The sequence below is a fragment of the Mixophyes fleayi genome, chromosome 5 (genome assembly GCF_038048845.1).
Source record: "Mixophyes fleayi isolate aMixFle1 chromosome 5, aMixFle1.hap1, whole genome shotgun sequence".
In the NCBI taxonomy this organism is placed as follows: domain Eukaryota; kingdom Metazoa; phylum Chordata; class Amphibia; order Anura; family Limnodynastidae; genus Mixophyes; species Mixophyes fleayi.
This window is the reverse complement of record NC_134406.1, coordinates 26180456-26207275: the sequence shown is the minus strand read 5'-3', so window position 1 is coordinate 26207275 and position 26820 is coordinate 26180456. Positions and strand designations below refer to the sequence as shown.

Sequence of the window (26820 nt, the reverse complement as noted above, 5' to 3'; positions counted from 1 at the left end):
TGCTCTGGTGATTAGTAACCAGCCAACTCGCTGCAGTCTTTGGCCGAAAGTGGATTAAAATAATATTGTGACCTGTGAGGTGTTCAAAATTGACTGGACATGACTGAAAATTTGTGTTATTGAGGTTAATAATATTGTAGGGACAAAAAAAAGAGCAAAATTATGTGATTTTAGCATTTTTGTTGTTATTATTATTATTATTAGTGGTAGTGGCTGTAGTACAAGTATTATATCAAAACTGCAAACAATTTTTTGGGACAATTTTTAATACTTTGTTGCAAATCCTTTGCAGTCAATTACAGCCTGAAGTCTGGAAAGCATAGACATCACCAGTCGCTGGGTTTCAGCACCCATCCTTTTAAATCTGGTTGCCGCCTCTGTACCTCGAAAAGTGAATTGTTTTTAAATGTTTTCCCACATAAAACCATAAATGAAAAATATATTTACTCATACACCCATTAGCTTTTTAACCTTTAGCATGTACAGACATAGCCCAACTTCAAACAGACTACCGATGACAGCAATCACTAGGAACTTGGCACACTGACACTGAAGTAACTTTCGGAATTCTGCGGTTCACTGTGTTGTGAGCTAATCCACATTGATGTCATTCAGTGAAGACGTATAGTAGACAGTGAGAGTACACACCAGCTCTAGGTAAAATGTTATGAGTCAACCTGCAGCTCTTTCTCCTCCTTCCTCCCATCTGCAGTTCTCTCTCTCCCTTCCTCCCACCTGTAGTTCTCTCTCTCCTCCTTCCTCCCACCTGCAGTTCTCTCTCCTCCTTCCTCCCACCTGCAGTTCTCTCTCCTCATTCCTCCCACCTGTAGTTCTCTCTCCTCATTCCTCCCACCTGCAGTTCTCTCTCCTCATTCCTCCCACCTGCAGTTCTCTCTCCTCATTCCTCCCATCTGCAGTTCTCTCTCCTCCTTCCTCCCACCTGTAGTTCTCTCTCCTCATTCCTCCCATCTGCAGTTCTCTCTCCTCCTTCCTCCCACCTGCAGTTCTCTCTCCCTTCCTCCCACCTGTAGTTCTCTCTTCTTCTGTCCCGCCTCCAGTTCTCTCTCCTCCTTCCTCCCACCTGCAGTTCTCTCGCCCCCTCCCTCCCACCTGCAGTTTTCTCTTCTCCTTCCTTCCACCTGCTTTTCTTTCTCCTCCTTCCACCCACCTGCAGTTCTCTCTCCCCCCTTCCTCCCACCTGCAGTTCTCTCTCCTCCTTCCTCCCACCTGCAGTTCTCTATCCCCCTTCCTCCCACCTGCAGTTCTCTCTCCTCCTTCCACCCACCTGCAGTTCTCTGTCCCCCTTCCTCCCACCTGCAGTTTTCTCTTCTCCTTCCTTCCACCTGCTTTTCTCTCTCCTCCTTCGTCCCACCTGCAGTTCTCTCTTCTCCTTGTCACGCCTCCAGTTCTCTCCTCCTTCCTCCAACCTGCAGTTCTCTCTCCTCCTTCCACCCACCTTCAGTTCTCTCTCCCTCTCCCTCCCACCTGCAGTTTTCTCTTCTCCTTCCTTCCACCTGCTTTTCCCTCTCCTCCTTCCACCCACCTGCAGTTCTCTCTCCCCCCTTCCTCCCACCTTCAGTTCTCTCTCCCTCTCCCTCCCACCTGCAGTTTTCTCTTCTCCTTCCTTCCACCTGCTTTTCTCTCTCCTCCTTCGTCCCACCTGCAGTTCTCTCTCCCTTCCTCCCACACGCAGTCCTCTCTCCTCCTTCTCCCACCTGCAGTTCTCTCTTCTTGTCACACTTTTTACGGTCAGCAGATCCTTTTATGGATTTACCTAGTTTGACGCCACCTACTGGGAGGCACGGAGTCTAATGACCCAAAAGGTTTTCACCAGTGACCCCCGCAAGGAGATATGGGCTTGGCTGCTTTTGTGCCGCATGTCGCGGTTCTCCAAGTAGGTGCTAAGTGAAACCCAGTGGAGAAACAACAGAGGAGAGAATATAAATTGGTATTGGTGTGCTGCAGGATACACAAAGGAACTGGGAAGCCCAGAAGCACAATACAAAAGTACAGGGTGCAATAGTCTGCGGCTTGTAGATTCTTAGATCCAGGGATGATGGCAGCAGGGGAGCTGGATCAGTATGTAGCAACTGGTTACAGCAGAGTACACAAAAGTCCTGAGAATGCCTGGAAGCACAATACAGAAGTACAGGGTGCAACAGTCTGCAGCTGGTAGATGCTGAGGTCCAAAGATGCTGGCAGCAGGGAAACTGGATCAGTACTTGGCAACTGGTAGCAGCAGAGTTGCAGGGAGCCAGAAGAAAATACGTCCACACAGGGTTAAAGATTTCAAGATGACGCCTACCAGGACCCGCGGCGCTGTACGCAGGAGACCGGCTGAGGGAACGAGTCTGGCCAGGTAAGACGGGACCTGATGGCCGAATAGGCGGGCCCAGCATGTGATACTCCTCCTTCCTCCCACCTGCAGTTCTCTCTCCTTCTTCCTCCCACCTGCTGTTCTCTCTCCTCCTTCTCCCACCTGCAGTTCTCTCTCCCCCTTCCTCTCACACGCAGTTCTCTCTACTCCTCCCATCTGCAGTTCTCTCTACTCCTTTTCCCACCTACAGTTCTCTCTCCTCCTTCCTCCTACCTACAGTTCTCTCTCTTCCTTCCTCACACCTGCAGTTCTCTCTCTTCCTTTCTCCCACCTGCAGTTCTCTCTCCTTCTTCCTCCCACCTGCTGTTCTCTCTCCTCCTTCTCCCACCTGCAGTTCTCTCTCCCCCTTCCTCTCACACGCAGTTCTCTCTACTCCTCCCATCTGCAGTTCTCTCTACTCCTTTTCCCACCTACAGTTCTCTCTCCTCCTTCCTCCCACCTACAGTTCTCTCTCTTCCTTCCTCCCACCTGCAGTTCTCTCTCCTTCTTCCTCCCACGTGCAGCTCTTTCTCCTCCAACCTGCAGTTATCTCTTCTCCTTTTCCCACCTGCAGTTCTCTCTCCCCTATCCTCCCACCTCCAGTTCTCTCTCCTCCTCCTTCCTCCTACCTACAGTTCTCTCTCTTCCTTCCTCCCACCTGCAGTTCTCTCTCCTTCTTCCTCCCACGTGCAGCTCTTTCTCCTCCCACATCTAGTTCTCTTTCCTCCTTCCACCCACCTGCAGTTCTCTCTTCTCCTTCCTCCCACCTGCAGTTCTCTCTCCCCTATCCTCCCACCTGCAGTTCTCTCTTCTCCTTCCTTCCACCTGCAGTTCTCTTTCTCCCTTCCTCCGACCCACAGTTCTCTTTCATCCTCCTTCCCTCTGCAGTTCTCTCTCCACCCTTCTCATCCTATAGCCCTCTCTCCCCCTTATTCCCTAGCAATTCACTCCGCCTCTTTTCCCCCTGCCATAATCATGCTGCTCCTACAGTTCTCAATCCTGTTTCTTCCTCCTTCCTCAACCTGCAGTAGTCTCTTCCCATTCCCTCAACCTGCAGAAACCCTCCGCATTCCCTCAACCTGCAGTGCTCCCTCCCCTTCCCCTCAACCTGCAGCACTCCCTCCCCGTCCCCTTAACCTGCAGCACTCCCTCCCCGTCCCCTCAACCTGCAGTACTCTCTTCCATCCCTTCCCATCTGTAGCTCTCTCACCCCTCATGCCCTGCTTGCAGATCTCTCTCCCCCTCCAGTTCTCCCTCATCTGCTAAAGTTCTCTTTCCCGTCTCCTGCCATTCTCTCTCCTCCCACTTCCTGCATTTGACTCTCTCCTCCACCCTTCAGTTCTCTCCTTCCACAGTGAAGTTCTCTCTCCTCTATCACCTCCCCCTGCAGTGCTCTCTCTTCCCCCTCATCCACACTGTAGTTTGTTGTGCAGCCCCCCCCCCCCCGCACCCAATCCAGCCCTCTCTATGCCCTACAACATCCATTCTTTAAAAATAACGTAATATATATTTTTTGTCTAAAGTAAACAGTTCATAAGGGTTTTCACACATTTCAAGAACTTATGCAAGTTATTATTCCCTCCTAAATAGAAGGGTCCAAGAAATTCTGCACTGCTGTACAATGCAAAGGGAAAGCATACATTGATTAAAGTACAGGACTGTAGTACAGGACATAGCCTCGCAAGATGTTACAATGTAATGGAATATGTGGGAGTGATTCGGAAAGTATACTCCATGGTTTGAGCAATGAACCAACATATGTATATATAGTATCATATGAATTTATAGAATCAGGAGTACTGAGTGAACCAGGCACACAGCTGGGGTAAATCTATCAAGCTGCGGGTTTGAAAAAGTGAAGCTGTTGCCTATAGCAACCAGTCAGATTTAAGTTATCATTTATTTAGTACATTCCACGAAATGACAGCTAGAATCTGATTGGCTGCTATAGGCACCATCTCTACTTTTTCAAACCCGCAGCTTGATGAATTTACCTCCTGAAGTTCAGATATAGACAGATATAGACATAACAACATTTAAAGGGACATTGTAAATTAAATCTCATTGAAAGATAAAATCGTGTTTGAGGAAAAAAGGGCGGCTTGGCAAAGTGATGTTCAGAAACCTGGTATACAAAAAGCTCCAGGGAGAGAAGAGAGGGCAGCTGGCGGGTGATGATGTCCTACAAACAGGTGTAATCACCAAGCTCCTCCTTCTACAGTCACTGAGTTCTGCTACAGTAATATAGATAATTGCTGCTGGTCTAACGTGTTTCCGTTTTTTGAAAAGAGCAGCACCATATGTAATACTGAGTTACATATAACGTGTCTCTCCTCAAATCATAGTAATGATTGATCTTATTCCCATGCATGCGCACCCTCGCTCATCCCCAACTCCTCCACTGGCACACAACCAGGGAAAGTGGATATTCGAAGGGAAACACGGAGGAAAGAGTGGGAAGAGGTCGCTCTTTTCTTCATATAGGCCTTAATGTCAATACTCCATGATCACCAAGTACCTCCTCTCACAGACAATGCTCCAAAAATGAATCAGAAGAGCTTGTGGTAAGACAGGAGTAATTTATGAAGGCATGAGGTTCCAAATATCAAGATAAATACATTTTTCCTAGCAGTGTTGGAGTGGTGGTATGAAGGTCAGCCAGAGAAGGGAGGACCCACAACATAGCTTGAGGGGCCATGACCAGGCCATAGTTTAAACATCCCTCAACTACTCCGTGCCCTCCATTATACCCATATGTGCCGTACGCACCAGTGTTTGGACAGAGTTAGCGGTCATGAGGAGTTGTGACATAGGGTAGGGGACGGGGCTCTCTGTCAGTGGGGAGTCCCAGTGGACCAGTCCGACAATGATTTAACGGTAAGTATCTCTGTATAATATGACATTTTCAATGGACAGGTTTCAAATGCACATATGTTGTGTTTTACTGGTAAAAAAAAGTAACCGTACTTATCCTACATCTGTATACAAAGAATAGTGCTTTCCTATGCGGAATGATTTGGCAAATTTTTTGATTTATTAGACATTTTATGACATTTTAAGGTAAAATGAACTTTACTCATTAAAGTTAAAGTCTTGATGGACTGTAGACTGGCACACAAGTGAGGCTTGTAGTGTTAGAGATGCAGCGACAGACGTTGAGGATAATAAAAGAGTGTTTATTTTCTTTCCTCAGGTTCTCCTATTATTACACAGGCTTGGGGTGTATTTCACTGCTTGCTGCCTACATTCAGATTTCACCATGGACACTGGCCGCTGGCCGGCAGGTTAAGAAGATCAGGCAGAATTTTTTTCATGCGGTGCTGAAGCAGGAAATCAGTTGGTTTGATGTCAATGATGCTGGAGAACTGAATACAAGGCTGACTGAGTGAGTATTTTACAAACATATTTAAGGGTCCTCACCAATCAACACCCAGTTATATGTGGTCTCTGCTACACCAAATACTATCTGGCTTTGTGTGGCAGTCCCAGTTTCCTGAGGACTAAAGGTCATGATTGAGCGAGTGGCCACTTTTGGTTAGAACAGGTGAGAGGTATGTCAACAGGGGGAATGCAATAATAAATTTCGAAGCCAAGTAAATGTTTTTCTTCATCAAATTGAGGAGAATCTATAGAGATGAACCACAAGACAAACAGTGATAGCAAAGATGAGTAAAGGGATTCAAGTCCAAACTACGTACTGCTCTTTGAACAAAAGAATATTTGTGACATCTGAAAAAAAATCTATTTTAGCTAGCCCTGTATCCCACTGTTTGACCAGAACCTCAGATAAAGCATGGTTTATCAGATTGATTTAGCCATTTCGGATTGCTTTTAAGTATTTAGTAATGAACATGTAAAGAAGATGGATTGCAGTAATTATCTGTTTGATAAGATGTTTAATATACATAGAAACTGCAAAATCCAAATGTGTAGGGTGTTTACTAAGCCAATCAGGTCAGATTAGTGCAAAAGATTAATTTGGGGCTTGCCACATTATATAAGAGGTTTCCTGCAGTGGTGGAACTACTATTGGTGCAGCAGGTGCAGTGCACCGGGGCGCATAGAGATAATGGGGCCTGCTGCATGGCAAATGCAGATGGTTGGGGGCCCTGGTTCCCTCCTCCCCGCCTCCCTGCTCCAGGGCCCACATCTCTCTCACGTGCTCTGCGGTGGGTAATATCTCTCTCCCGTGCTCTGTGGGGGTAATATCTCTCTCCCATGCTCTGTGGGGGGTAAAATCTCTCTCCCGTGCTCTGCAGGGGTAATATCTCTCTCCCGTCCTCTGCGGGGGGTAATATCTCTCTCCCGTTCTCTGTGGGGGGTAATATCTCTCTCCCGTCCTCTGCGGGGGTAATATCTCTCTCCCGTTCTCTGTGGGGGGTAATATCTCTCTCCTGTCCTCTGCGGGGTTAATATCTCTCTCCCATGCTCTGTGGGGGGTAATATCTCTCTCCTGTCCTCTGCGGGGTTAATATCTCTCTCCCATGCTCTGTGGGGGGTAATATCTCTCTCCCATGCTCTGCGGGGAATAATATCTCTCTCCCATGCTCTGCGGGGAATAATATCTTTCTCCCGTTCTCTGCGGGGGGTAATATCTCTCTCCCATGCTCTGTGGGGGGTAATATCTCTCTCCCATGCTCTGTGGGGGGTAATATCTTTCTCCCGTTCTCTGCGGGGGGTAATATCTCTCTCCCATGCTCTGTGGGGGGTAATATCTCTCTCCCATGCTCTGCGGGGAATAATATCTTTCTCCCGTTCTCTGCGGGGGGTAATATCTTTCTCCCGTTCTCTGCGGGGAATAATATCTTTCTCCCGTTCTCTGCGGGGAATAATATCTTTCTCCCGTTCTCTGCGGGGGGTAATATCTCTCTCCCGTCCTCTGCGGGGGGTAATATCTCTCTCCCGTTCTCTGCGGGGGGTAATATCTCTCTCCCGTTCTCTGCGGGGAATAATATCTTTCTCCCGTTCTCTGCGGGGAATAATATCTTTCTCCCGTTCTCTGCGGGGGGTAACATCTCTCTCCCGTCCTCTGTGAGGGGGGTAATATCTCTCTCCCGTCCTCTGTGGGGGGTAATATCTCTCTCCCGTCCTCTGCGGGGGGTAATATCTCTCTCCCGTCCTCTGTGAGGGGGGTAATATCTCTCTCCCGTCCTCTGTGAGGGGGGTAATATCTCTCTCCCGTCCTCTGTGAGGGGGGTAATATCTCTCTCCCGTCCTCTGTGGGGGGGGTAATATCTCTATCCCGTCCTCTGTGAGGGGGGTAATATCTCTCTCCCGTCCTCTGTGAGGGGGGTAATATCTCTCTCCCGTCCTCTGTGAGGGGGGTAATATCTCTCTCCCGTCCTCTGTGAGGGGGGTAATATCTCTCTCCCGTCCTCTGTGGGGGGTAATATCTCTCTCCCGTCCTCTGTGAGGGGGGTAATATCTCTCTCCCGTCCTCTGCGGGGGGTAATATCTCTCTCCCGTCCTCTGTGAGGGGGGTAATATCTCTCTCCCGTCCTCTGTGAGGGGGGTAATATCTCTCTCCCGTCCTCTGTGAGGGGGGGGGGGGAGTAGGGTAATATCTCTCTCTCGTGCTCTATGGGGGTAATATCTCTCAGTTGGACGATGACAGACACACCGACACACCCTGTTTGGTGCTTCTCTATCATTATATCATCCTGTCACTTTCTGAGGTAATTTACCCCTGTAATCTGCCCCATGTCACTGGTATTCTGTCTGTGATGTTGTACTATGGCCCCTAGTGCCAGCAGGCGATGGACCAGCCCCCAGATTACAAGGGGGTTCCTAGGACCTCCTCCCCTCTGTCCTGGGTCCCTGGATCTCCCTTTCTCCGCCTGGTTCTGATCCCCTCAGCTCATACCAGCCTGATGTTGCTAAGCAACATTCCCAGTGTGCCTCCTCTGGGTCCTAGTGCCAGGTCACACACTCAGTCACTCGGAGGTGTGAACAACAACACCTGAGGGGATGTTACATTAAAAATTATGTGCATTAAACATATACTGTCAACTCTGTGTAACTCAATTAACTTTGCTGCCTTCTTCAACACCAGTCTTGGCCTATTTTCCAAAACAGCTGGTATAAAGTGTATATAAAATTATATTACAGAGAATACATTTTTATGAATGAGAATCTGAACACATTGTGAAGCAAGTGGTTGTTATTACTGAACGGTATGTGGAATTAAAAGTGCTGTTACCACAGATGATCCTTCCGCCATCCAGTTCGATGTTAGCTTAAGATAAACTGGTGGCCGTAGCATAGGCTCAAAAACCACATGTGCAACTATTGGGGCTAGAATTACTAAACGGCGGGTTTGAAAAAGTGGAGATGTTGCCTATAGCAACCAATCAGATTCTAGCTGTCATTTTATAGAAAGTACTAAATAAATGAAAGCTATAATCCGATTGGTTGCTATAGGCAACATCCCCACTTTTTCAAACCCGCACTTTAGTAAATATACCCCTTGGTGTGTTTTACATTTTATCCGCAGGTCAAATAAACGGGTTAATTTATTTTTTTCTCAAACTTGCCTTACACCAAAGGTTGCCATTGATGTTGTTGAAAACATTCGTACAGTTGTATCCTTAACCCGAGAGAAGAAATTTGAGGCCATTTATGAGAAAACACTGGAGGGACCCTACAGGTAGTAAAAGGGGAAGACTTACTGACTTCATACTATAATGTACAATAATGTTATATACACCAAACGCAGACCACATTCAAAGACACTTTAAAACATTGGATGTGAAAGATCACTTTAGGGTCTGTCAGATAATGCTTAGAATGGTAGCACTTTTCCAGCAAGAAAAGCGCTAGAGTTCATAGCACTTGGTATGACTTTATATTCCCTTTATTTTAATATAGTGGTATTTACACTCACACAGTCTCTCAGACCACAGACTGTTTAAGTGTGTTTTTCAGCTCTTTTTATTTATATGTCTTTAGTTTTACCTGTTTATATAATGTAACAAGTGTTATCCACGTGCGAGTAACTTATTTACATTATGTTTGTCATTCAGGAATTCAGTCAAGAACGCGCACATGCAAGGCCTCACCTATGGGCTGTCTCAGGCCATCATGTTCTTTGCTTATGCTGGAAGTTTTCGGTTTGGGGCTTTTCTTGTGGAAGAAGAATACATGACATTTGATAATGTGTTTCTGTAAGTGTTTGTGTAACTATTTGTACGAGTGTTAAGTAACGGGATGGGGTCATATTTCCAACAACGGAAATGTCGGCAGTTATCCTGTTGACATGAAAATGTCGTCAAGCTAAATGCCAACACTTCAGTTCCTGTGAAAGCTTCAAAATGTCGACACTGTGGTCGTCGACTTTCACAATGTCAACAGTCACAATGCCGACGTTAAAAGAATAATGCTGACGGGTCCGTCCAGGAATAAAACAGTCATAAAAAAAGCAAAAAAACTAATAAAGTTTATAACTACTCCCCCCCCACCCCCACACCAAAACACATCCAAACCTGTGCTAATTGTGGGTCCAGCGGATGGAGAGCTGCCAGAGCCACCGGCATGGCTCTTTTAATGTCGGCATTGTGAATGTCAACAATCACACTGTCAACATTTTGAAGTTGTCACCGGAATGGAATGGATTTAGCCTGCTGACATTTTCGTGTTAACAGAGTGACTGCTGACATTTCCATTGTCGACATTTCGTACCCAGTGTCTCATTTAATGCTGGTTAATATAAATGGAGGATTTTTTGCATTATGGGTTTACTGCACAACAAAAACATGTATGTATGTACGTACGTACGTACGTACGTACGTACGTACTGTTCATATAAAGCAGCACAATTGGGGACAATACCGTGTCTATAAGGTTAAGCTTACAGTGGATTTATCAATCATTCAAATGTAATATAACCTGTACTACAATATATGACAATTGCAATGTAATCTTTAGCTCGTATATAGAAATGTAACTTATGTTGGTCAGTAGACTTTATGTTGACTTGCAATTTATTTCAGGGTGTTCTCATCGATTGTATTCGGGGCAATGGCTTTGGGTCAGACCAGTTCCTTTGCTCCAGACTACGCTAAAGCTAAATTGTCAGCGGCTCATATATTCTGTCTGCTGGAGAAGGAGCCTCTTATAGACAGTTATAGCACTGCTGGAAGCAAACCTGTAAGTAAACCCGAAAAGGAAATTTTCCTAAGTATAATATTAGACAGAGGCCTGATTCATCTTTGAGCGCAACCTACATGCAAGCTGCATTTTTAAAATGAGCACGGAACTTGAGCGTACATGCGCCTGTATTCAAATCCAATTGGATCTCAAGATATGGGTATCAGTCCCATCAGAACGCATGCAAAAAAAAAAAGTATATATCTATATATACAAACAAATAAAAGGGAAGACGGCGCTAATGGTGATATTCAATAATCCACTAATATTGCAATGAGCGTCCTGTTTATAAGTCTATATCCCAAGAGACGTGATTTCACACGGAACGGATCAGATTTTCTCTTTTTTTCTCAGTCATTCAGAAGAATATATAAAAGAAAAAGACAAACATAGTACAGCCTGTACAGTCCAGTTGGTCCAAATATCAATATCCTTCTAATGCCCGTGTAATATGTAGTTTATACAAACACCACGTGGTAAACACGATCTTCTTAACCCCTTAAGGGTATGTACTCACTAGAAGGAAAAAGGTATCACGCATGTAACATAACCTGTACTCTTCATGGAGAGATCACGACTTCACCATGTCAAATTCCTCTCCGTTTTGATGATTATAAAAAAGAGAAGAAGGAACTCCGTAGTGTAACACCATTAAACAATTTATTCCATGTGTACCGACATAGGCATAAAAAAGCTTTTCAAAACATTTAAAACATTCCACGACTGTCACCGCAGTAAAAAGGGAGTAGATGGACTCTTACCCTTCCGTAAACGTAAACAAGCGTGGTATAGTATAATCCTCGCAGAAGACGTCCCGGGTAGTACTTCTGCGGTCCACGCTGTGTCAGGTAACATGGAGCCAGCTGTCATCAGTCTTATACTATAGATGGATTAGAATATACTATAATATAATATAATACTATAGATTATTAAAAAGGATGTTGAAATATTGCTTACTCACATGTGTATGTTGTGTCGCACATCTCTCCAGATAAGTCCATATGCCACAAAAATGGACCTATGTCCAACTTGGTTACAATTTGGGCTTCACTTAATCAAAGGACATTTATTGCAAAATATGGCGTTCATACCGAGGATATTAAAGATATTAAATTATTCTGCAAAAACATGCATTTACAGGTTGCATCCTAGTGTGTGTGTGTGTGTGTGTGTGTGTGTTATACCGTTGGCTCCAAAGCGGCAGGGACTGACGTGAACGGGTGTATATTCTCTGTACAGCACTGCGTAATATGATCAGCACTATATAAATTATAATAATAGCTATATTACATTCTGATACATTATATATTAAAGGCAAGAGTGCAATACAACAATGTACAATATCAACACAATTCTTATATCCTCAATAGACTAAAACACCAGCTCCACATGCAGCTATCAATCTGAAAAGAGTTGTTTATTCCTGGTCAATCCTCAACCAGGACAATTTATAGCGACAGACTGGTGATTACGGAGTTGGACTATAATATGGGATTTATATAGTCCACTTACAACAATGATTCCCAACAGGAGATAAAGATGAAACACCTGAAAAACTGAGTTTTATGGAATCAGTCATAAAATACTGTTATTCTAAAGCACCCAACCAGTTGAAGCTGCACAGGCAAAGATATCTTTTCCAGTGTGAAATGCAGTAAAACAAAGAAAATAAATAATAAAAACACTAATTTCTTCTTAAAATGTTTTATTGTTTAATGATAACTTTATTTTAATAACAGTACATTTAGATTACCTATAAGGCCCACTCCTGAAAAAGCAGCATAGAGGTTGCATACAGATGAAAATACATTCAATCAGAAGAACACGCAGCAGATTATCTGATGCTATAAGGGCTTTTGGGTGATCCCAACCTATTCATATCTGACCGTTGTGATCACACACGTTTGCTAAAATTAAGACGGGACGACTAGGCATCTTCTGTGAAGTACATGTGACATCTAGTGGTTATATATCTCATTTACAACATGCATTTAATCTTGTTGTAAAAGCTCCAAGACCTGAGTAGACAGATTTTCACATGTTAAAATGATTGTTTGTGTGTATAATCAGCAATTAGACACTTCACTCATTAGCTTAAACAGAGGGAATGTTCTGTCATTATTGATTGGCAGTAATAGTTCTCAGTTAATCGAGTATAATAATAAAGTGCCCTTGTCGCCTGCATGTATTAAAGGCAGCCATTTTGTACGATGAACCAATATTCACTAGAATGGAACAATTCACTAGGAACCAGTGACAAAAAGTGCCTCAGTGATATTTCTGGCATGAAGTGAATTGATTGGCTACCTTCTCATGAACATGTATAAGGTGACAGAAACACCTATGTAGGCATAGTTAGTGGTTATCGGTTCAGTTCACAAAATGGCTGCCCACACAGTGTATAGGTGACAAGTACATGTTAGACAATTAGGTTAATAGAATAAAATACTCTAAATAAGCAGAAAAATTAAGCAAAGTGAGAGCAAAATAAATCCCAAGAATTCAAATACCGTTCAGGATTTCCAAAATTATTCTGATGTGACTATGCAATCAATGTGACTATATAAAGTCCACTAACTACCAGAAGTGGTAAAAATATAAAATTAAAATATCAAACTAATATAAAATATGAGAGCTCACTGTCATAAGATGATGTGCATTATAGTTTTGGACATCTTTACTTTGAGGAGTGGCCATGTTACCTCACTCCATAGAACTGCGACGATCGGTATTCCAGAAAATTCCTGGTACTTAACCAATTGTGAGAGCCCCTGCAAACTCCCATGATTCACAGTGCCTGTAGTTCATTAACAGGGGCTCAGATCTTTTCAGATCGGTAACAATTAAAAACAAACTAAAATCTTTATTCTTTTTTAAATCTCAAAATGCTCTCAAAGTATGTGATAAACCGTCATGGTTCCATGTATGTGATAGAAGGGCATGTGTTTCCATGGCAACATCATGGCTGAGGTTGGCTCAGGTGAGTTTGCATTGCTATTGCATTGTGTGCACTGCATTATTTTATGCATGTTGCATTTGGTTTGCATTCCGCTTCGTGCTACAGACAGAGCTAGCTGCATTGTGGGATAATGGGGCATTGGATCAATATTCATTAGGACCCTAGGCTCAAATATAAGAACCGGAAAAAAAGACCCAAAAACTCCTAAGTCCTCTATATTTTACTAAGTGCAAAAGTAATTTAATTTTTCATGCTCGGTGGAAACAACGAGGGCAGTTCCTATGATAAGCATAAGGCAGCTACCTCAGCTTGTAAACTTCAAGGGCAAAAAGTGTGGAATACAAAAAATAAATCTTGCTACAATTTTTTTTTAGAAATTTGTGATTTTACCTTGTTGGTAAATTTAGGTGGGGGGGGGGGGGGGGGGGTCATAAATAAGAATGTTGCTTTAACTTGTCTTTAGGATGGTGTTTCTTTGACACCACCTTTAATACTGTAGATCACATATTACAAGCCATGTGATATACTTAATACCAAGGTTACAGACCAAATGTCATTTAATTAATTTACTATTTTTTTTACATGTTCCCCACCCCAGGCTAGATCAGAACTATACAATAAGAATAAAAAGTAGCAAATTATCCCATCTTACAAAGAAAATAAAGATTATGAGGATAATAATAACTATAAAAATGTTAGACATTTGGGGGGGATTCGTGCACTATTAGCGTTCGTACGGTAATTGCTGCACGTTATTACCACTACTACGGTAACATCAGGTAACATCCTAGGTGAGGACTTTCAATAGAATTCTTGTAAAAACGTCCAATTGTTTCATCAATGACGTTGGAAACACTTTCAGAGGTCTCTGCTATTATCGAATACCCCACCCAAGTAACAATATTTATTTTACACAGTACATTCCTCAACAAGGAAAAGGTTTGTTTTAGTTTGGGTAAGGGCTCAGAACACCACCGATTTTCAGGCACCAGAATAGTTAGGCCCACTTCTGAAGCAAGTATGGCAGTTAACGACACACATGGCTGCAGTGAAAGTTATATGTATCCCTGTAGTAAAGATGATTAATGTACACAATAACTCATTGGTCATAGGCTGCATACAGTGTAATTTTCAGACCCCGAGCCGGTTTCTGCGTCCCCAATGGATAATCTGGGTGCTGATAAGACCAGTGTTAGTGTTACGATTCCTGCACATGCTCTATGTTAGGAACACCTGCACCATCTCCTGTATTAATATCACGTCATCGTCATTTTGAAATAAAGACAACAATGACGCTGGCCCTGTCCGTAGGCATGTAGCAGGCCCCGACATACAAATATTGCTCTGTAAGTATTGTAAACGTTGTGCTAAGAACCTTGTGCATTGTTTGTGGAATATGAAAGTTAAAAGCCCACACGCACATGTCACCAATTACAGTTGAGCATGGAGCATCAGCTGAAGCATCTCATGGAAGCTCTGGAACACTGTCCGCAACAGCTTGTCTGCATCAGTCTCAGGGCTGGACTTCCAAGCAACGCAGGCTGCTACAAACCTGAAGACGACAATGAGAAAGTGGAGACTGGTCTCCATAAAAACAGCCTAAAACTTCATATATCTGGTATCCCTATAAATATTAGAATAAGCTGAGCTTTTTGAAAGTGTATCAGTCCCATAAGAATTACTTACCTGGGTTCCAACATGCACACGATGCAGTCGGTTTCCCAATATATTAAGTTCCTGCCACTGCTATGCTCACTCCGGCCGTCAGTAGGTTATAGATGGACATCAGGAGCGGAGAGAGTGCGCCAGAAACTGCAGGACTCTCCCTGCTCCTGCCAACCCAGTCTGTATTAGCAGGCAGGGCGATGTGATCACCATCATTTATTTATATAGCGGCAGCAAATTCCATAGCGCTGTACAATCGGGTCCACCAGCATATTCCGTAGCGATTGTCCAACAGCGACAACAACGAGTCAGAGTGAGCGGAGCTAGAGGCAGCCATGCATAAGGATTCTGGGAACCTGCAGACTTGCCAAAATATCGGACCCAGGTTTTACTTCTAATCCACCCAAAACTTAATTTTGTAATTAACTTTGAATACATATCAACTACTTAATAATGCATTATTTGAGGGCTAATGGCTCTGTAACACATGAAAGAAAAGTTGCACATGAGGCGGACTGATATAAACATACCGGTCATCACGGATTCTGTAGAAAAAGCCGTATCCATCGTGTACCATGGGAACTACGCCTCCATGAACATTCGTGTAGCCAACAAGACTAGTGGAAAGAACAAAATTGCCGCCTCCCCCACTATGATCAAATCAAGAAGATATGGTTACTAAGAACAAGGACCATGTGATTTAAAACTAGAGCACGTATACATTCAGGTATATATGAAAATATTAGTAATATTACACAACAATCTGGATTATGTCACAGCGTGGTCGTGGTTGGTGGGTCAGGGAATGTACTAGTTTGTCACGATTTTGCTTTCTTAAACATTTGGGGTAAGTGCATGGCTTTATTTATATTCATTTTCTGACAAGCTCATGGCAGAAGCCCAAATTCCAGAATGATATTGTATTACCGACCATTCCACATTCATCAGAATGTCCCCTGGTAAAGTTATGACTTGGGGCTTCCCTATGGCAGCAGAGGTAATAACACAGCATTCCACATTCATCAGAACGTCCCCTGGTAAAGTTATTACTTGGGGCTTCCCTATAGCAGCAGAGGTAATAACACAGCATTCCATTTTCATAAGAACATCCTGTGGTAAAGTTATGACTTGGGGCTTCCCTATAGCAGCAGATGTAATAACACAGCATTCCATATTCATAAGAACATCCTGTGGTAAAGTTATGACTTGGGGCTTCCCTATGGCAGCAGAGGTAATAACACAGCATTCCACATTCATCAGAATGTCCCCTGGTAAAGTTATGACTTGGGGCTTCCCTATAGCAGCAGAGGTAATAACACAGCATTCCACAATACTGTACTGGGTCGGGTATGGCTGTTAAGGTTCCTGGCCTGATGCACTGGACAGGGGAGGAGAAACTCCTGTGGACAAGCACTGCATGCTTACCTAGTCCCATGTTCTGATAGAGGTAATGGAGGAAGATACAGGAATGGGGTCTAAGTAAAGACGCATAGTTCAGCAAACACTTCAAAGAGAATACAGGTCTTTGGGAAATCATTGCCAGTCACTATGTTCTAGAAACACAAGCTATTTACCTCACTGCCAGCTGGGAAGGCAATAACTTGAGAGGAGATAAATTGTTAAACAGGTGGGCATAATGGCCTGGCACAAAACTTTGAGATTATTATAAGGTACGCAGAGGCTGGTAAAATATATTACAAACTCTGTTGTCATAAGGGGTTAAAAACAGGTTGTATGGTGTTTATTAGTATGTCATATATGATGCTGTGTATACAGGCCAGAAAAATACAACACTATTTCTGCTACACCCTTTAATAACATTACTTAGGTCACTTTGTCAAAATAGAGAGATTCTAACAGCCGTAACATATATAACACATAACCGCAAAATGTCACTACAAGTTATTCACCTTTTTGTGAAAGCTGGGTCAGTAAATAGTTCTGGTACAGCAATTCCTTGCTCTTTTGCAATGAGGAGAAGACCCAAGAGGTGACGGTCAAATCCTGCAAGTTTAAACAAAAAAAAGAAGTAAAAGTAATATTTAGAAATTTTGCAATGGCGCAGTAAGACCCCAAACTTTTTTCATGTATCTAAAGTTGGAGTTTCTATTGTCATAATCCTCAGTATAATCATGAATATAAAACCATCCTAAAACATTTATGACATTGCCACAAACTGGTTAAATGGTTAAACTGGTTAAATGTCAGGGCTGTCCTATCTATAATATAAATGCTTAGTGGCATGTGTTAGTCTGTCTGTGTGTGTGTGTGTGGAAAAAATAAAACCAAGCTGCAGCGCCACCTGCTGGGCGGAGTTTTTCACTGACCTACTAAATTCTTAGTGTGTGTGGAAAAAAAAAATCAGAAAGGGCTGAAATTTGATATACTAAGATGTTTCTAATTTGTTAATTTAATTTGTTAATTGTTAAAAGTGTTTATAAAGATTTAAAAAATATATATATATATTTCTTGAAGGAGAAGTGACAGTTGGGAGTGGTGGTTGGTGGTTGCCGGGGGTGACAGTGGGGAGTGGTTGGTGGTTGCCGGGGGTGACAGTGGGGAGTGGTTGGTGGTTGCCGGGGGTGACCGAGTGAGAGGAGTGTGATACTCAGGACCGCTGAGAGAGATCCCTGTGTCTGGATAGACATCTGGATAGATGTGGCGATGAAAATGAAGGATGAGGTGATGGAGAAGAATGATGAGGTGGTGACATGTTGACAAAACCACGTTAAAAAAGGGCGCTTACGTCGGGAAGTAACGCTCTTCCTCTGAGGAGGCCTGGGCTATGGCCCAAATGCATGACAAGAACCTTTTTAACACCTTAAGTAGCTTGATTTGACTAGAATGCATGAGTATCATGCACGGGTTAACTTGTAATAACACAATGATCTTGCAAGTCAGGAATTGTACAGTGTCGGCAATAACCTAACAAGTTAGGCACCGTTGGGTTATGGCAATGGAAAGAAGTGTGAGGGGTGGGGGGTTATTCTGGATGCTTTCTTTGTACCCATTTCACTGCATAATTTTATAATAGTATATATATAAAAAAAAAAAAATATCAACCACATTAATTAAGTATTAAGCTACTAACCACACGTCTCCATCCATTAAACTTGTGGAGATGCCACAGAGAGACACCGAGTGAAAATTACGATGCAAGAAATCTAAATCCTCTCTATTCCCGATAACAGTACTTTGGCAGGATCCCTCCATTTTATTTATTTAACAGGGTCCTAACACTCACGTGTAGCTGGAACCTCGTATTATCACCTCCGCCACTGCTCATGTCTCTGTGCATCATGGGAGATCCAACACATCAGCTCTAAGGCTGTCAGTTACAGCCCCTGTGACACATCTCTCCTTCAGCGCAGATCACTGAGCAGTGTGTCAGGTGATCAAGGTCCGGGATATATGCGAATAGACCCTGCTAAATAGAGTGGATGGTTGGGGTACCGTACTATTATTGGTAAGGGAGAGAATTTAGTACAGGGGTTACTTAAAGTATGAACCTTTTAGGATTATCCAGATTATGTCGGCATTGTCCACATTTCTATCATTATCCAAATCAGACCTAAACTTTTCGACTCTCCCCTTCCACTGGACAATATCCCATTCCACCCGCGGGCGGGAATGTTGGGGGAAGGGAGGTATCCAATGGGTAGCCTAGCGTTTTACAGTGCTAGGCAGCCCTGTGGGGACATGACCACTAGCCCAGCACAACATGGCCACATCCCCATTGTGACGTGGTCACGACGCCCGTTCTGAAGCCGGGGACAGACATGTTGGGAGCTATGCTACACACCTCACCACAACAGTGTGCAGGGTTAGAAATTAACAGTAGTCAACAGGAGTTTGGGAAAATACCTGAAGACAGATATCCCCTTTAATTTCTAGTTACTTACCTTTCCCATTCTGGCACTCTCTCATCATCTTGTTATGCTTTGCAAATGCTTTGAGCATTAATTCCTGCCGTTGTGCATGCTGTAGACAAGAGACAAGATTTGACAGTATTTTAAAAGATCTTTTTGAAGAACAGACCTAAGAAATAAACTGACTCATATCTCACTCGTGCAGAACCTCACACAACGTCTACGCTTTGATTATACTTCTGCAGACTCTTTAGGACTGAAGGACACAAGACTAACAACGTAAGTGGCGTAGAATGGATTCCATCACGTACAGAGGAAATAGGATCCAGCATGGCGCGGCACCAGGTCACAGCTTCCATTGTGCAAGGTCTCATGGTCTCTGTGCGACTGTGATAGAACATCCGGGTTGTGGCCGTTTCATAACAGCAGCCGGGGCTATGCCGACAAATGACAAAAAAACAAAACAAAACACCATTAAACAGCTGGAATCCCACTACTAAAAGAAAACCTCTCAATTCAGTTCCTAACATGAAATCTGTATGAAAGCCAACGATGGACAAACTTATTATAAGTTCAGTGGCAAGACATATTTAAAAAGCTGCATATCCATTAATATGTAGAAAAAGAAGACTAAATTCAAGGCGTATATTGTAGGTGCGATGCCTACTTGGCGGACATCATTCCTGGCATAAAGAAGATGTTGTCAATGGGACCTAGCCAATGACAATGTATCTATGACATAAGTGGCCCTACATCTTCAATCAAAAACAATGTGGTGTTCACTTATTATCCGTGTGATTTAAAGACAGATTTCTAAGGGGTACGTGGTTTCGGTGTTACACTAGCATGCTTTACCTATCTAAAGTCTGCACACCATACTTGTATAGCTTTGAATTGCTCATGTGACGGGGGAAAGTTTCAATTTCAACTGGTGTTTCCCTGTAATAAGACTATTCAGCGGTCTGCAGCTGTCAAAACAATGTATGGAGTTCTGTTAGCTGAAGTGATCTGGTGTGACAAGGTAACACTGTTTCACAATGGACACTGAGGGGGGAAACTCAATTGTTGGCACTCATTGCCGACTATTACATTAAGGAAACTCTATGGGGCAGGAGAAAAAATGAGCAGAGATTCCAGCCTGAACATCGGCGCGGTGTGTTGGCGTAGACGGTTATGGAGACACATGGTGCCAAATTGAATCTCCCCCTGAATGTGAGTACAACTAAATTGTTTTGGAAAGAAGGGTCAGTTGGCTGAAAAACAAAAACAAAAACAAAACCAAAAAGCAAAAACAGTCCTTTCGGAAAAGCTAGTATGACACCAGCCTTCCCGTGAACATCGTGGACAACGCTGCTTTACTACAATACACCATAAACTAATAATGGAAAATGCAAATAAGCCTTTGTTGTTACCAATGACAATCAGCAACTGATGTGATGGTAATAAATAAAGATATGGATTCAATATAGAGTACATAAATTATTTGTAATCCACATAAATGTTAAGAACCAGTTCATAAAAAGTCAAGTAGGCTGGCACATTGTTTAGATTATGTTCTTTATTTAGGGAGATGAGACCATAAAATGTTATTAGAGGCTTATGAATGAATGTTTTGCGCGTCCTTCATGTCTGAACTCCGGCAATATCCAAGGTTCCTTCTCTATCAGTTTTAAAGAGCAAGTAAATCCACTTTTAGTCATTAATAAAGATTATAAAAGCCTTTGTATTTCAGAATTAAATTGAAATTCTGCCAATTTGCCAATACTTTACAAAATATGTCCGGCGAGCTGCTTGTTCTGTTCTACAATTTAGAAAGCGCAAAAAAAAATGAAAACCAAATAAACCACAACCCCAAACACATCTTCTTTGTCCTGCATAACTCTGACGCTGTGTAAAGCCAGAGCTTGTGTGATTGACTTGCTAGTCACCAACAGCATGAACATGAATGGAGTCATACAACCATGTGTTGCTAGTGATGTCACTGCAAGAAGACTCTTGCATCATCATTTCAGCTTTTTGTCCTAGGTCAGATCCCCTTTGTACACGGTCTAAAAGCTGCGAGGGTGATAATAGTTTCTTTTTTCTTTACATTTTCTTTCCATGCTTCAAATATGAACATGTATATTTTTGTATTTAGTGGCCTGATAAAATATGAATAATTTCCTTGAAGTTTTGTAGGCAGTTTAACGCTTACCGCCCATGAAGTTTGTAATATGCCAGCTGGAGAGCAAGTTGGACAAAGGTGTCTGGGTGGAGATTCTTCTTCTTTACCAGTGTCTTCCCGAAGGACGTAAAGGCATAGTTGGCTACCTGCAAGTCAGAACCCTGCGAGCAGAACGGACAATGTTAGGATCTAATCTGCATTAGAGAGATGATAAGTAATAGGTGCCTGCAGATTTCTACTAATGTGATTTACTAACATTACCTAGAGAAAGTCCTATTCTGACCATAAACCTGCTGCCCACCTATTCTAACTTACCCTCTTTCTACCCATACATGCCCCTTATATTACTCCTCTTTCTCATTCTATATAAAGCACTAACATATCATGTGGTTCTCTACATATAACGGATCATGATAGAAATAAATTACACACAATGACATGAAACAGAAGGTAAGTGGCTCAGCCCAAATAAGTTCACAATCTAAGAATTATTATAATCTAAGTTTCTATGTATATCATACAGTTATGCCTTATTCTTATGCATCTGCTTGGCTCTGTATGATAACACATTATATAGTTAAAATGGTTTTATTAAATTAATTGCAAGTATTTCTCTCCTGCGGGAAGATTACAACATAACCAAAAGATTTTAGAGCTGGTCAACGGCCACCAATGCCGAGTTCACAGGTAGATCCACAAACGTTATTAATTGCAGTGTGTACCTGAGTGAGATACTGTGCTTTGGCCAGAGCGATATCATTTAGGATTTTCTGATCCACAGTGAAGACCAGCTCTTCAGGATGAGGGAGGTCCCGAACTATGGGTGAGCCCTGCCAAGAGAAGGGGCAAACTTATAAAGACACGGAGTGCAATGAGCACGAAAGCTTCACTGCGTTCCCGTCAATGACATCGTACCTTCCAACGCCCCTCACAAGCTTTGATGTTCTGATCAATGTAGTCACACATTGCTACGAGCACCATGGCGTCATAAGGTGCATGCTGGAACAGACATGAATATGAGCACAGACATCAGCCAGATACACACAGAGCAGAACAACAGTTTCATCCACATGAGAGGTAAGGGAGGAGAGAATCAGGACCAGAGGACAAGGCTGCACATCCTTGTTACCCTTTCAGGAAAGATTATTCTTCTCTTGATGTGAAGGCAGAAGTAGCACATCAGGCGGATACATTTATGGAAAGGACAAATGATAATGGGATATTTTAGATTCTGCAGGACCATTATGTGAAATAACAAAGTTTAAATCTATAGGTTTTAAAAATATAAAGTCAGTCCTAAGCTGGGTACACACCTATGCAATCTTACTTCAGATGTGATTTCACCAACAATTGAAAGTCCTGATGAGCATGCTGATTCATGTGTACATAACTTACGATTTAAATTTCAGATTTGTGATATTCATTTTTCATGAGCATCTGCTAAAAAAAGATCATGACTCTGTAAACTCTATGGAGATCTGCCTACACTGCTGGTAGTGAGTTCGTACACACCTTCACATTTGCCCGACATCATTCCATCGTTGATTGTGATTTTCAGGAAGTTTATAAAACCAAAATCAACAGATTCAATGTGTTTTGGGACGATTAAATATGATCGTGAGAGCTTGCAATATCTGACCAAACGGTGGTGAATCGTGTGATCTGCAGGATATTTGCATCCCGCTTTAGTCAACGCACTGCGTTTTTGTCCATTTAATATGTTTTTCATAAGCGTTTACAAATGCTTTCACTTTCAGTTCTTATACGTGTGACAAACCAGGAAGTTCAAGTAAACAAATATGTAGATGGTTTCTAACCGCATCTCAACGTTCTCCGATACGTATAAATATTATTTTCCAACTGTGTTAACGCAAAGCTTATACAATAAAATTGTAGGAAGTGTAAAAAAAAAAAAAAAGACACAGCAGAGTAATACAAATTAACCACACGATGAAACACATATGTACCGTCTCATTTGGTACACTGACATCTAACTGTTTAAATGCTGTTTGCAACGTAAGTTAAATCAGAATTTTACCGCCAATGTGTAACGCAGGCTTAGCACTCGCAAACCGAGCCCCTTTTAAATAAAATACTTGTGTCACATTCCAACAGGATGCAGACATCATGTTCTGAGGGTCTGTCCCAAGGTTATGGCACTGCTGTCCATGTGGCGGCTCTAGGAACCATTGCATCCCCAGCTGGCAGCATTTACTGGCGATTTACTCAGTTGCTTCTTACCAAGAGGGGCAATAAGGGAGCACGGACCACTTTGTTTCAGAAGATCATATACCCTTAGATCTGTGCAGATGCATCCTGGTCCTAGATTACTGTATACTATTTCTCTAAAATCTATCATATGAGGGTTGGTCAGGTCTTTTGGAAATTTAGAACAGTTACTGCATTTAAAAGACTGCGTTGTAATACAAAGAAACATCTACAGCAAAACATGAGAGAAGTAATATACAAGATGAACATACTATATACAAGGTGATTTGTCCAATTTTTAAACTGTCAGTTCACATCACAGATTAAACATACATAATATCTGACATATGGTTCTATATCAGTGCACAATGAAGCACATGGTCCCAGCACATGACAGTGAGGACCGCACTTACATCACAATTAGAGCCAACCACCCCATTGCGCCATATGATGAAGTTGTAAGATTTATCCCCCCAGCGTACGGTTGGGTCTCCGGCAAGGGCCAACTTTGTAATCTGCAGGACAGATAATAAAGCAAATGGTAATAATTGGAATTTTAATATTAAATTATTTTATTGGCCAACATCCAATCAGAGTTCCATACAGATGTTGCTCTACATAAATAAAAGGATACAAACATTACAAAAAAAACATTTGCTCACCACCAGGATAATCCACATTACTAAAACCCTATAAGCAGGATGTTCTCTTTGTGCCTACACATGTAGTATGCACAGAATGATTCTATAAATATATGGAACAGAGAGGTAAGAGAGTGAAATGCTGATACATTTAAAAATAATAAATATTTGTGAGCTAGAGATAAACTTAGTACAAATGAACTGTATATACACAAAGCAGCTGTTATGTAGGAAAAAAATATCTTTAAAAAAACTGCTTTTGTCGATTATAAAATCTGCCATATTTTATATACCGTACACACATACAGATTTTTTCAAAGTTATACTAGATTTTTTGTGCTTTTTTCCGTTGTTGATTTTTCTAAATATATATTATTTTCTAATCTTATGAGGCTATATCAAAAAGTATATCCTATTTAAGTCACACCTTTAATACCCAAGTATAGTGGACATTTCTGTAAGCTTTCAAAAATCAAAGGCCACTTTGCAGGACATACTACCTGACACATGAGCTACTGGTTCGGCTGCCCTCAATAAAGTCATGTGATCACATGGTAAAAATGACAAGGTAGGGTCAGGGATTTCGTTTAAGGTCAGGTAAAGTCAAATTATTACAGGCAGTTGCAACCTGAAAAACTGCGGGTATATCTGCCTGCAATTGTTTAAAGATAATCTGGTGAGAAGGCCAGGGCGTTCTTTTCATAAAATGAACCTATTCAAACAGGAAAGATGCCAAAGGATTTTCAAATTATTTATTATCCTATTGGAAATAGGGCAAAAAGCAAACAGGTGTGTTCTAGAATGTATGAGTACAAAGTCCAAATATTATCTCACGTTGCATAGTGACCACATTAGATAATACATAGTTAACACATCATTATATATTAGCAGTAAAGTAATGTCTCTGTGTAGAACCTTAAGTCACTAGTATAAATGGTTTATCAGATGATCCAAAGACACAGACACAATCTATGCGGTAGGAGAACAGGAAACTGGGTGTAGCGCTGTCTGTGGTTGCTGCACAGGCTCCGGCTTTACAAATGTGAATAAAATGCGGGTAATTAAAAGACAGCTTCTAGTAATCACACACAGTCTATCCACAGGCTGTCAGGAAACACTATAATTAGTAATAAGTCAGCTAGTAATGTATTGAAGAACTGTAAAATGTAACAAGGCACTGGGACTGACAGGAGAAGTGACAATGGCAATACCAAAATATAGGAGTCTATTGACCAAAGTAAAGGAAGTCCCATCTCCGGCAAAACGGTATGAGATCTGCTGACGCATCACTTGCAGCAGCTACAGGTCAGGTGTAAGTGACAGTAATGACCGCTATGTATGCTGCTAGAACATGTGTTTGCAACCAGGAGCACCTGTAAAAATGCATTTTATGTACAGAAGACATTAATAACATCCTGATTAATGCAGTTCATGGAGGGAATTTTTTTTTTTTTTTTTTTTTTTTTTATTAATGACTTATTAACAGATGGCAATAACTGAATATTTTCTTTTTTCTGTGCGTTCCGCTAGGACTTTCTATTCCTTATATGTATTGGACATACTCTGCAGTATATTGTGTCTGCAAGTGCAGTGCGTACCTTAACCTTATTCAACAAGTGACGTATGTTCAGGTCCGCTTGTAGAGGAATACAGACAAGCGTACGCCCAATTTATGTGAGTTTAAAAAAAACATCAACAAAAAAAACGCACATTACATTAATTTTGCGGTTCTTAATGAACAGGCCCTAAATGTCTATATAAATAGAATCCCTACCCTAGTTTTTATATTCTCAATTGGTTAGAAACACTCTGCTAGAGGTACCTTTTGGTGCAGGTTCTCAAAAGTTAGAAGGCCCAACATAGGCCCAACATATGCCCACACGTTATCTGCCAGTTGCTAGTGGTACTTGGCATCTATTGGATGCCTACTGCTTCAGGAAGTAGCTAAACAACTAAGGGCCTGCTTCCTTAGAGCTCGCATTCTGTACACAACTGGCATTCTGTATTCTATGCACGTATTTAGGTTGTGCGCACTCACAAATTCAAAAAAGCACAAGATACACATTTATAAGAACGTTGTTAACGTCTACTGAACATAACGTGCATTGAGCTTGATTCGGACGTGGCTGTGTGCGCTTGAGTTTGGCACGCTCTTACTGTACAATGACTACGGCAAAACGTCTCTTCCCCGCCCAGTTCAATCCCCAAAATTGTAGGCTGTTGTAAGTGTCCTTAGCGCTTGTAAGCGCACGGAACAAGAGTGCGTTAACGGCCATATCTGCCTGTTCCGGGCACGCGCAGAGCGATTTGGCATACGATAAGCTAAAAAACGGTAGATACGTGCTTTGATGAACCAGGCCCTAAATGTATTGTAGAGGTTGTAATTGCAAATTAAACCATTTGGATATTTTATTAACACACAAACATAAAAAATGGATATATTCCAAATTTATTTGAATAAGATCTAATGCCAGGATGCAATTTGTGGGAATTCACGTGATAGGTGCCACCCACCCGATGGTACATGATAACAGCAGCAACTCGGCACTGACTGAGGGGGGTAGGACCCTTGTGGTGCTGCATACATGGACTTATCAGAACATCCAACTAAGTGCCACATTCAATACACACCACTCATATTAGCAAACGAAATGGCCTAGGACAAGTGAAATCCACCTGTACTGAAAGGCCTGCACTCTTCTCGTCACTCAGAATGAATGGTGGCTGGGCTACCAGCAGAAGGACCACCGTTCATGCATTGAGGGACTTTCCAGGTGAAAAAGCCCTTTCAGCCTTAAGCTTTAAAATTCAAA

At 42.2% G+C, this 26820-nt stretch overlaps 2 protein-coding genes across 6 annotated transcripts in view; one reads left to right on the top strand and one right to left on the bottom strand.

The window, feature by feature from the left end:
- The first annotated feature begins 5387 nt into the window (after window positions 1-5387).
- Window positions 5388-12283, top strand: LOC142158173 (phosphatidylcholine translocator ABCB4-like). Of its 3 annotated transcripts, XR_012692733.1 has the most exons (5): window positions 5388-5741; window positions 8902-9002; window positions 9379-9519; window positions 10345-10501; window positions 11872-12283. XR_012692733.1 is itself a non-coding variant. In XM_075211874.1 (4 exons), the coding sequence occupies exons 1-4, from the start codon at window positions 5497-5499 to the stop codon at window positions 11953-11955; spliced, it is 627 nt and encodes a 208-aa protein (XP_075067975.1). In that variant the 5' UTR covers window positions 5389-5496; the 3' UTR covers window positions 11956-12283. The 3 variants fall into 3 exon arrangements, 1 of the variants encoding a protein (XP_075067975.1); XR_012692732.1 differs by lacking the exon at window positions 8902-9002 and having other exon boundaries at window positions 5388-5907; XM_075211874.1 differs by lacking the exon at window positions 8902-9002 and having other exon boundaries at window positions 5389-5741.
- The window catches only part of CROT (carnitine O-octanoyltransferase), a 35754-nt gene continuing 20073 nt past the window's right edge, over window positions 11140-26820 (bottom strand). Inside the window, exons 9-18 of one of the 3 annotated variants that reach the window (XM_075211872.1) lie at window positions 23780-23881; window positions 22074-22157; window positions 21881-21988; window positions 21189-21319; window positions 19306-19429; window positions 19028-19106; window positions 17036-17129; window positions 15656-15775; window positions 14882-15012; window positions 11140-11381 (exon numbers count right to left, since the gene is read on the bottom strand). In XM_075211872.1, coding sequence (XP_075067973.1) covers window positions 14892-15012; window positions 15656-15775; window positions 17036-17129; window positions 19028-19106; window positions 19306-19429; window positions 21189-21319; window positions 21881-21988; window positions 22074-22157; window positions 23780-23881 — 963 coding nt within the window. In that variant the 3' untranslated portion in view covers window positions 11140-11381; window positions 14882-14891. Of the gene's footprint in view, window positions 11382-12189; window positions 15013-15655; window positions 15776-17035; window positions 17130-19027; window positions 19107-19305; window positions 19430-21188; window positions 21320-21880; window positions 21989-22073; window positions 22158-23779; window positions 23882-26820 lie in introns of those variants that run through there. The other 2 variants (XM_075211871.1, XM_075211873.1) reach the window with 2 other exon arrangements.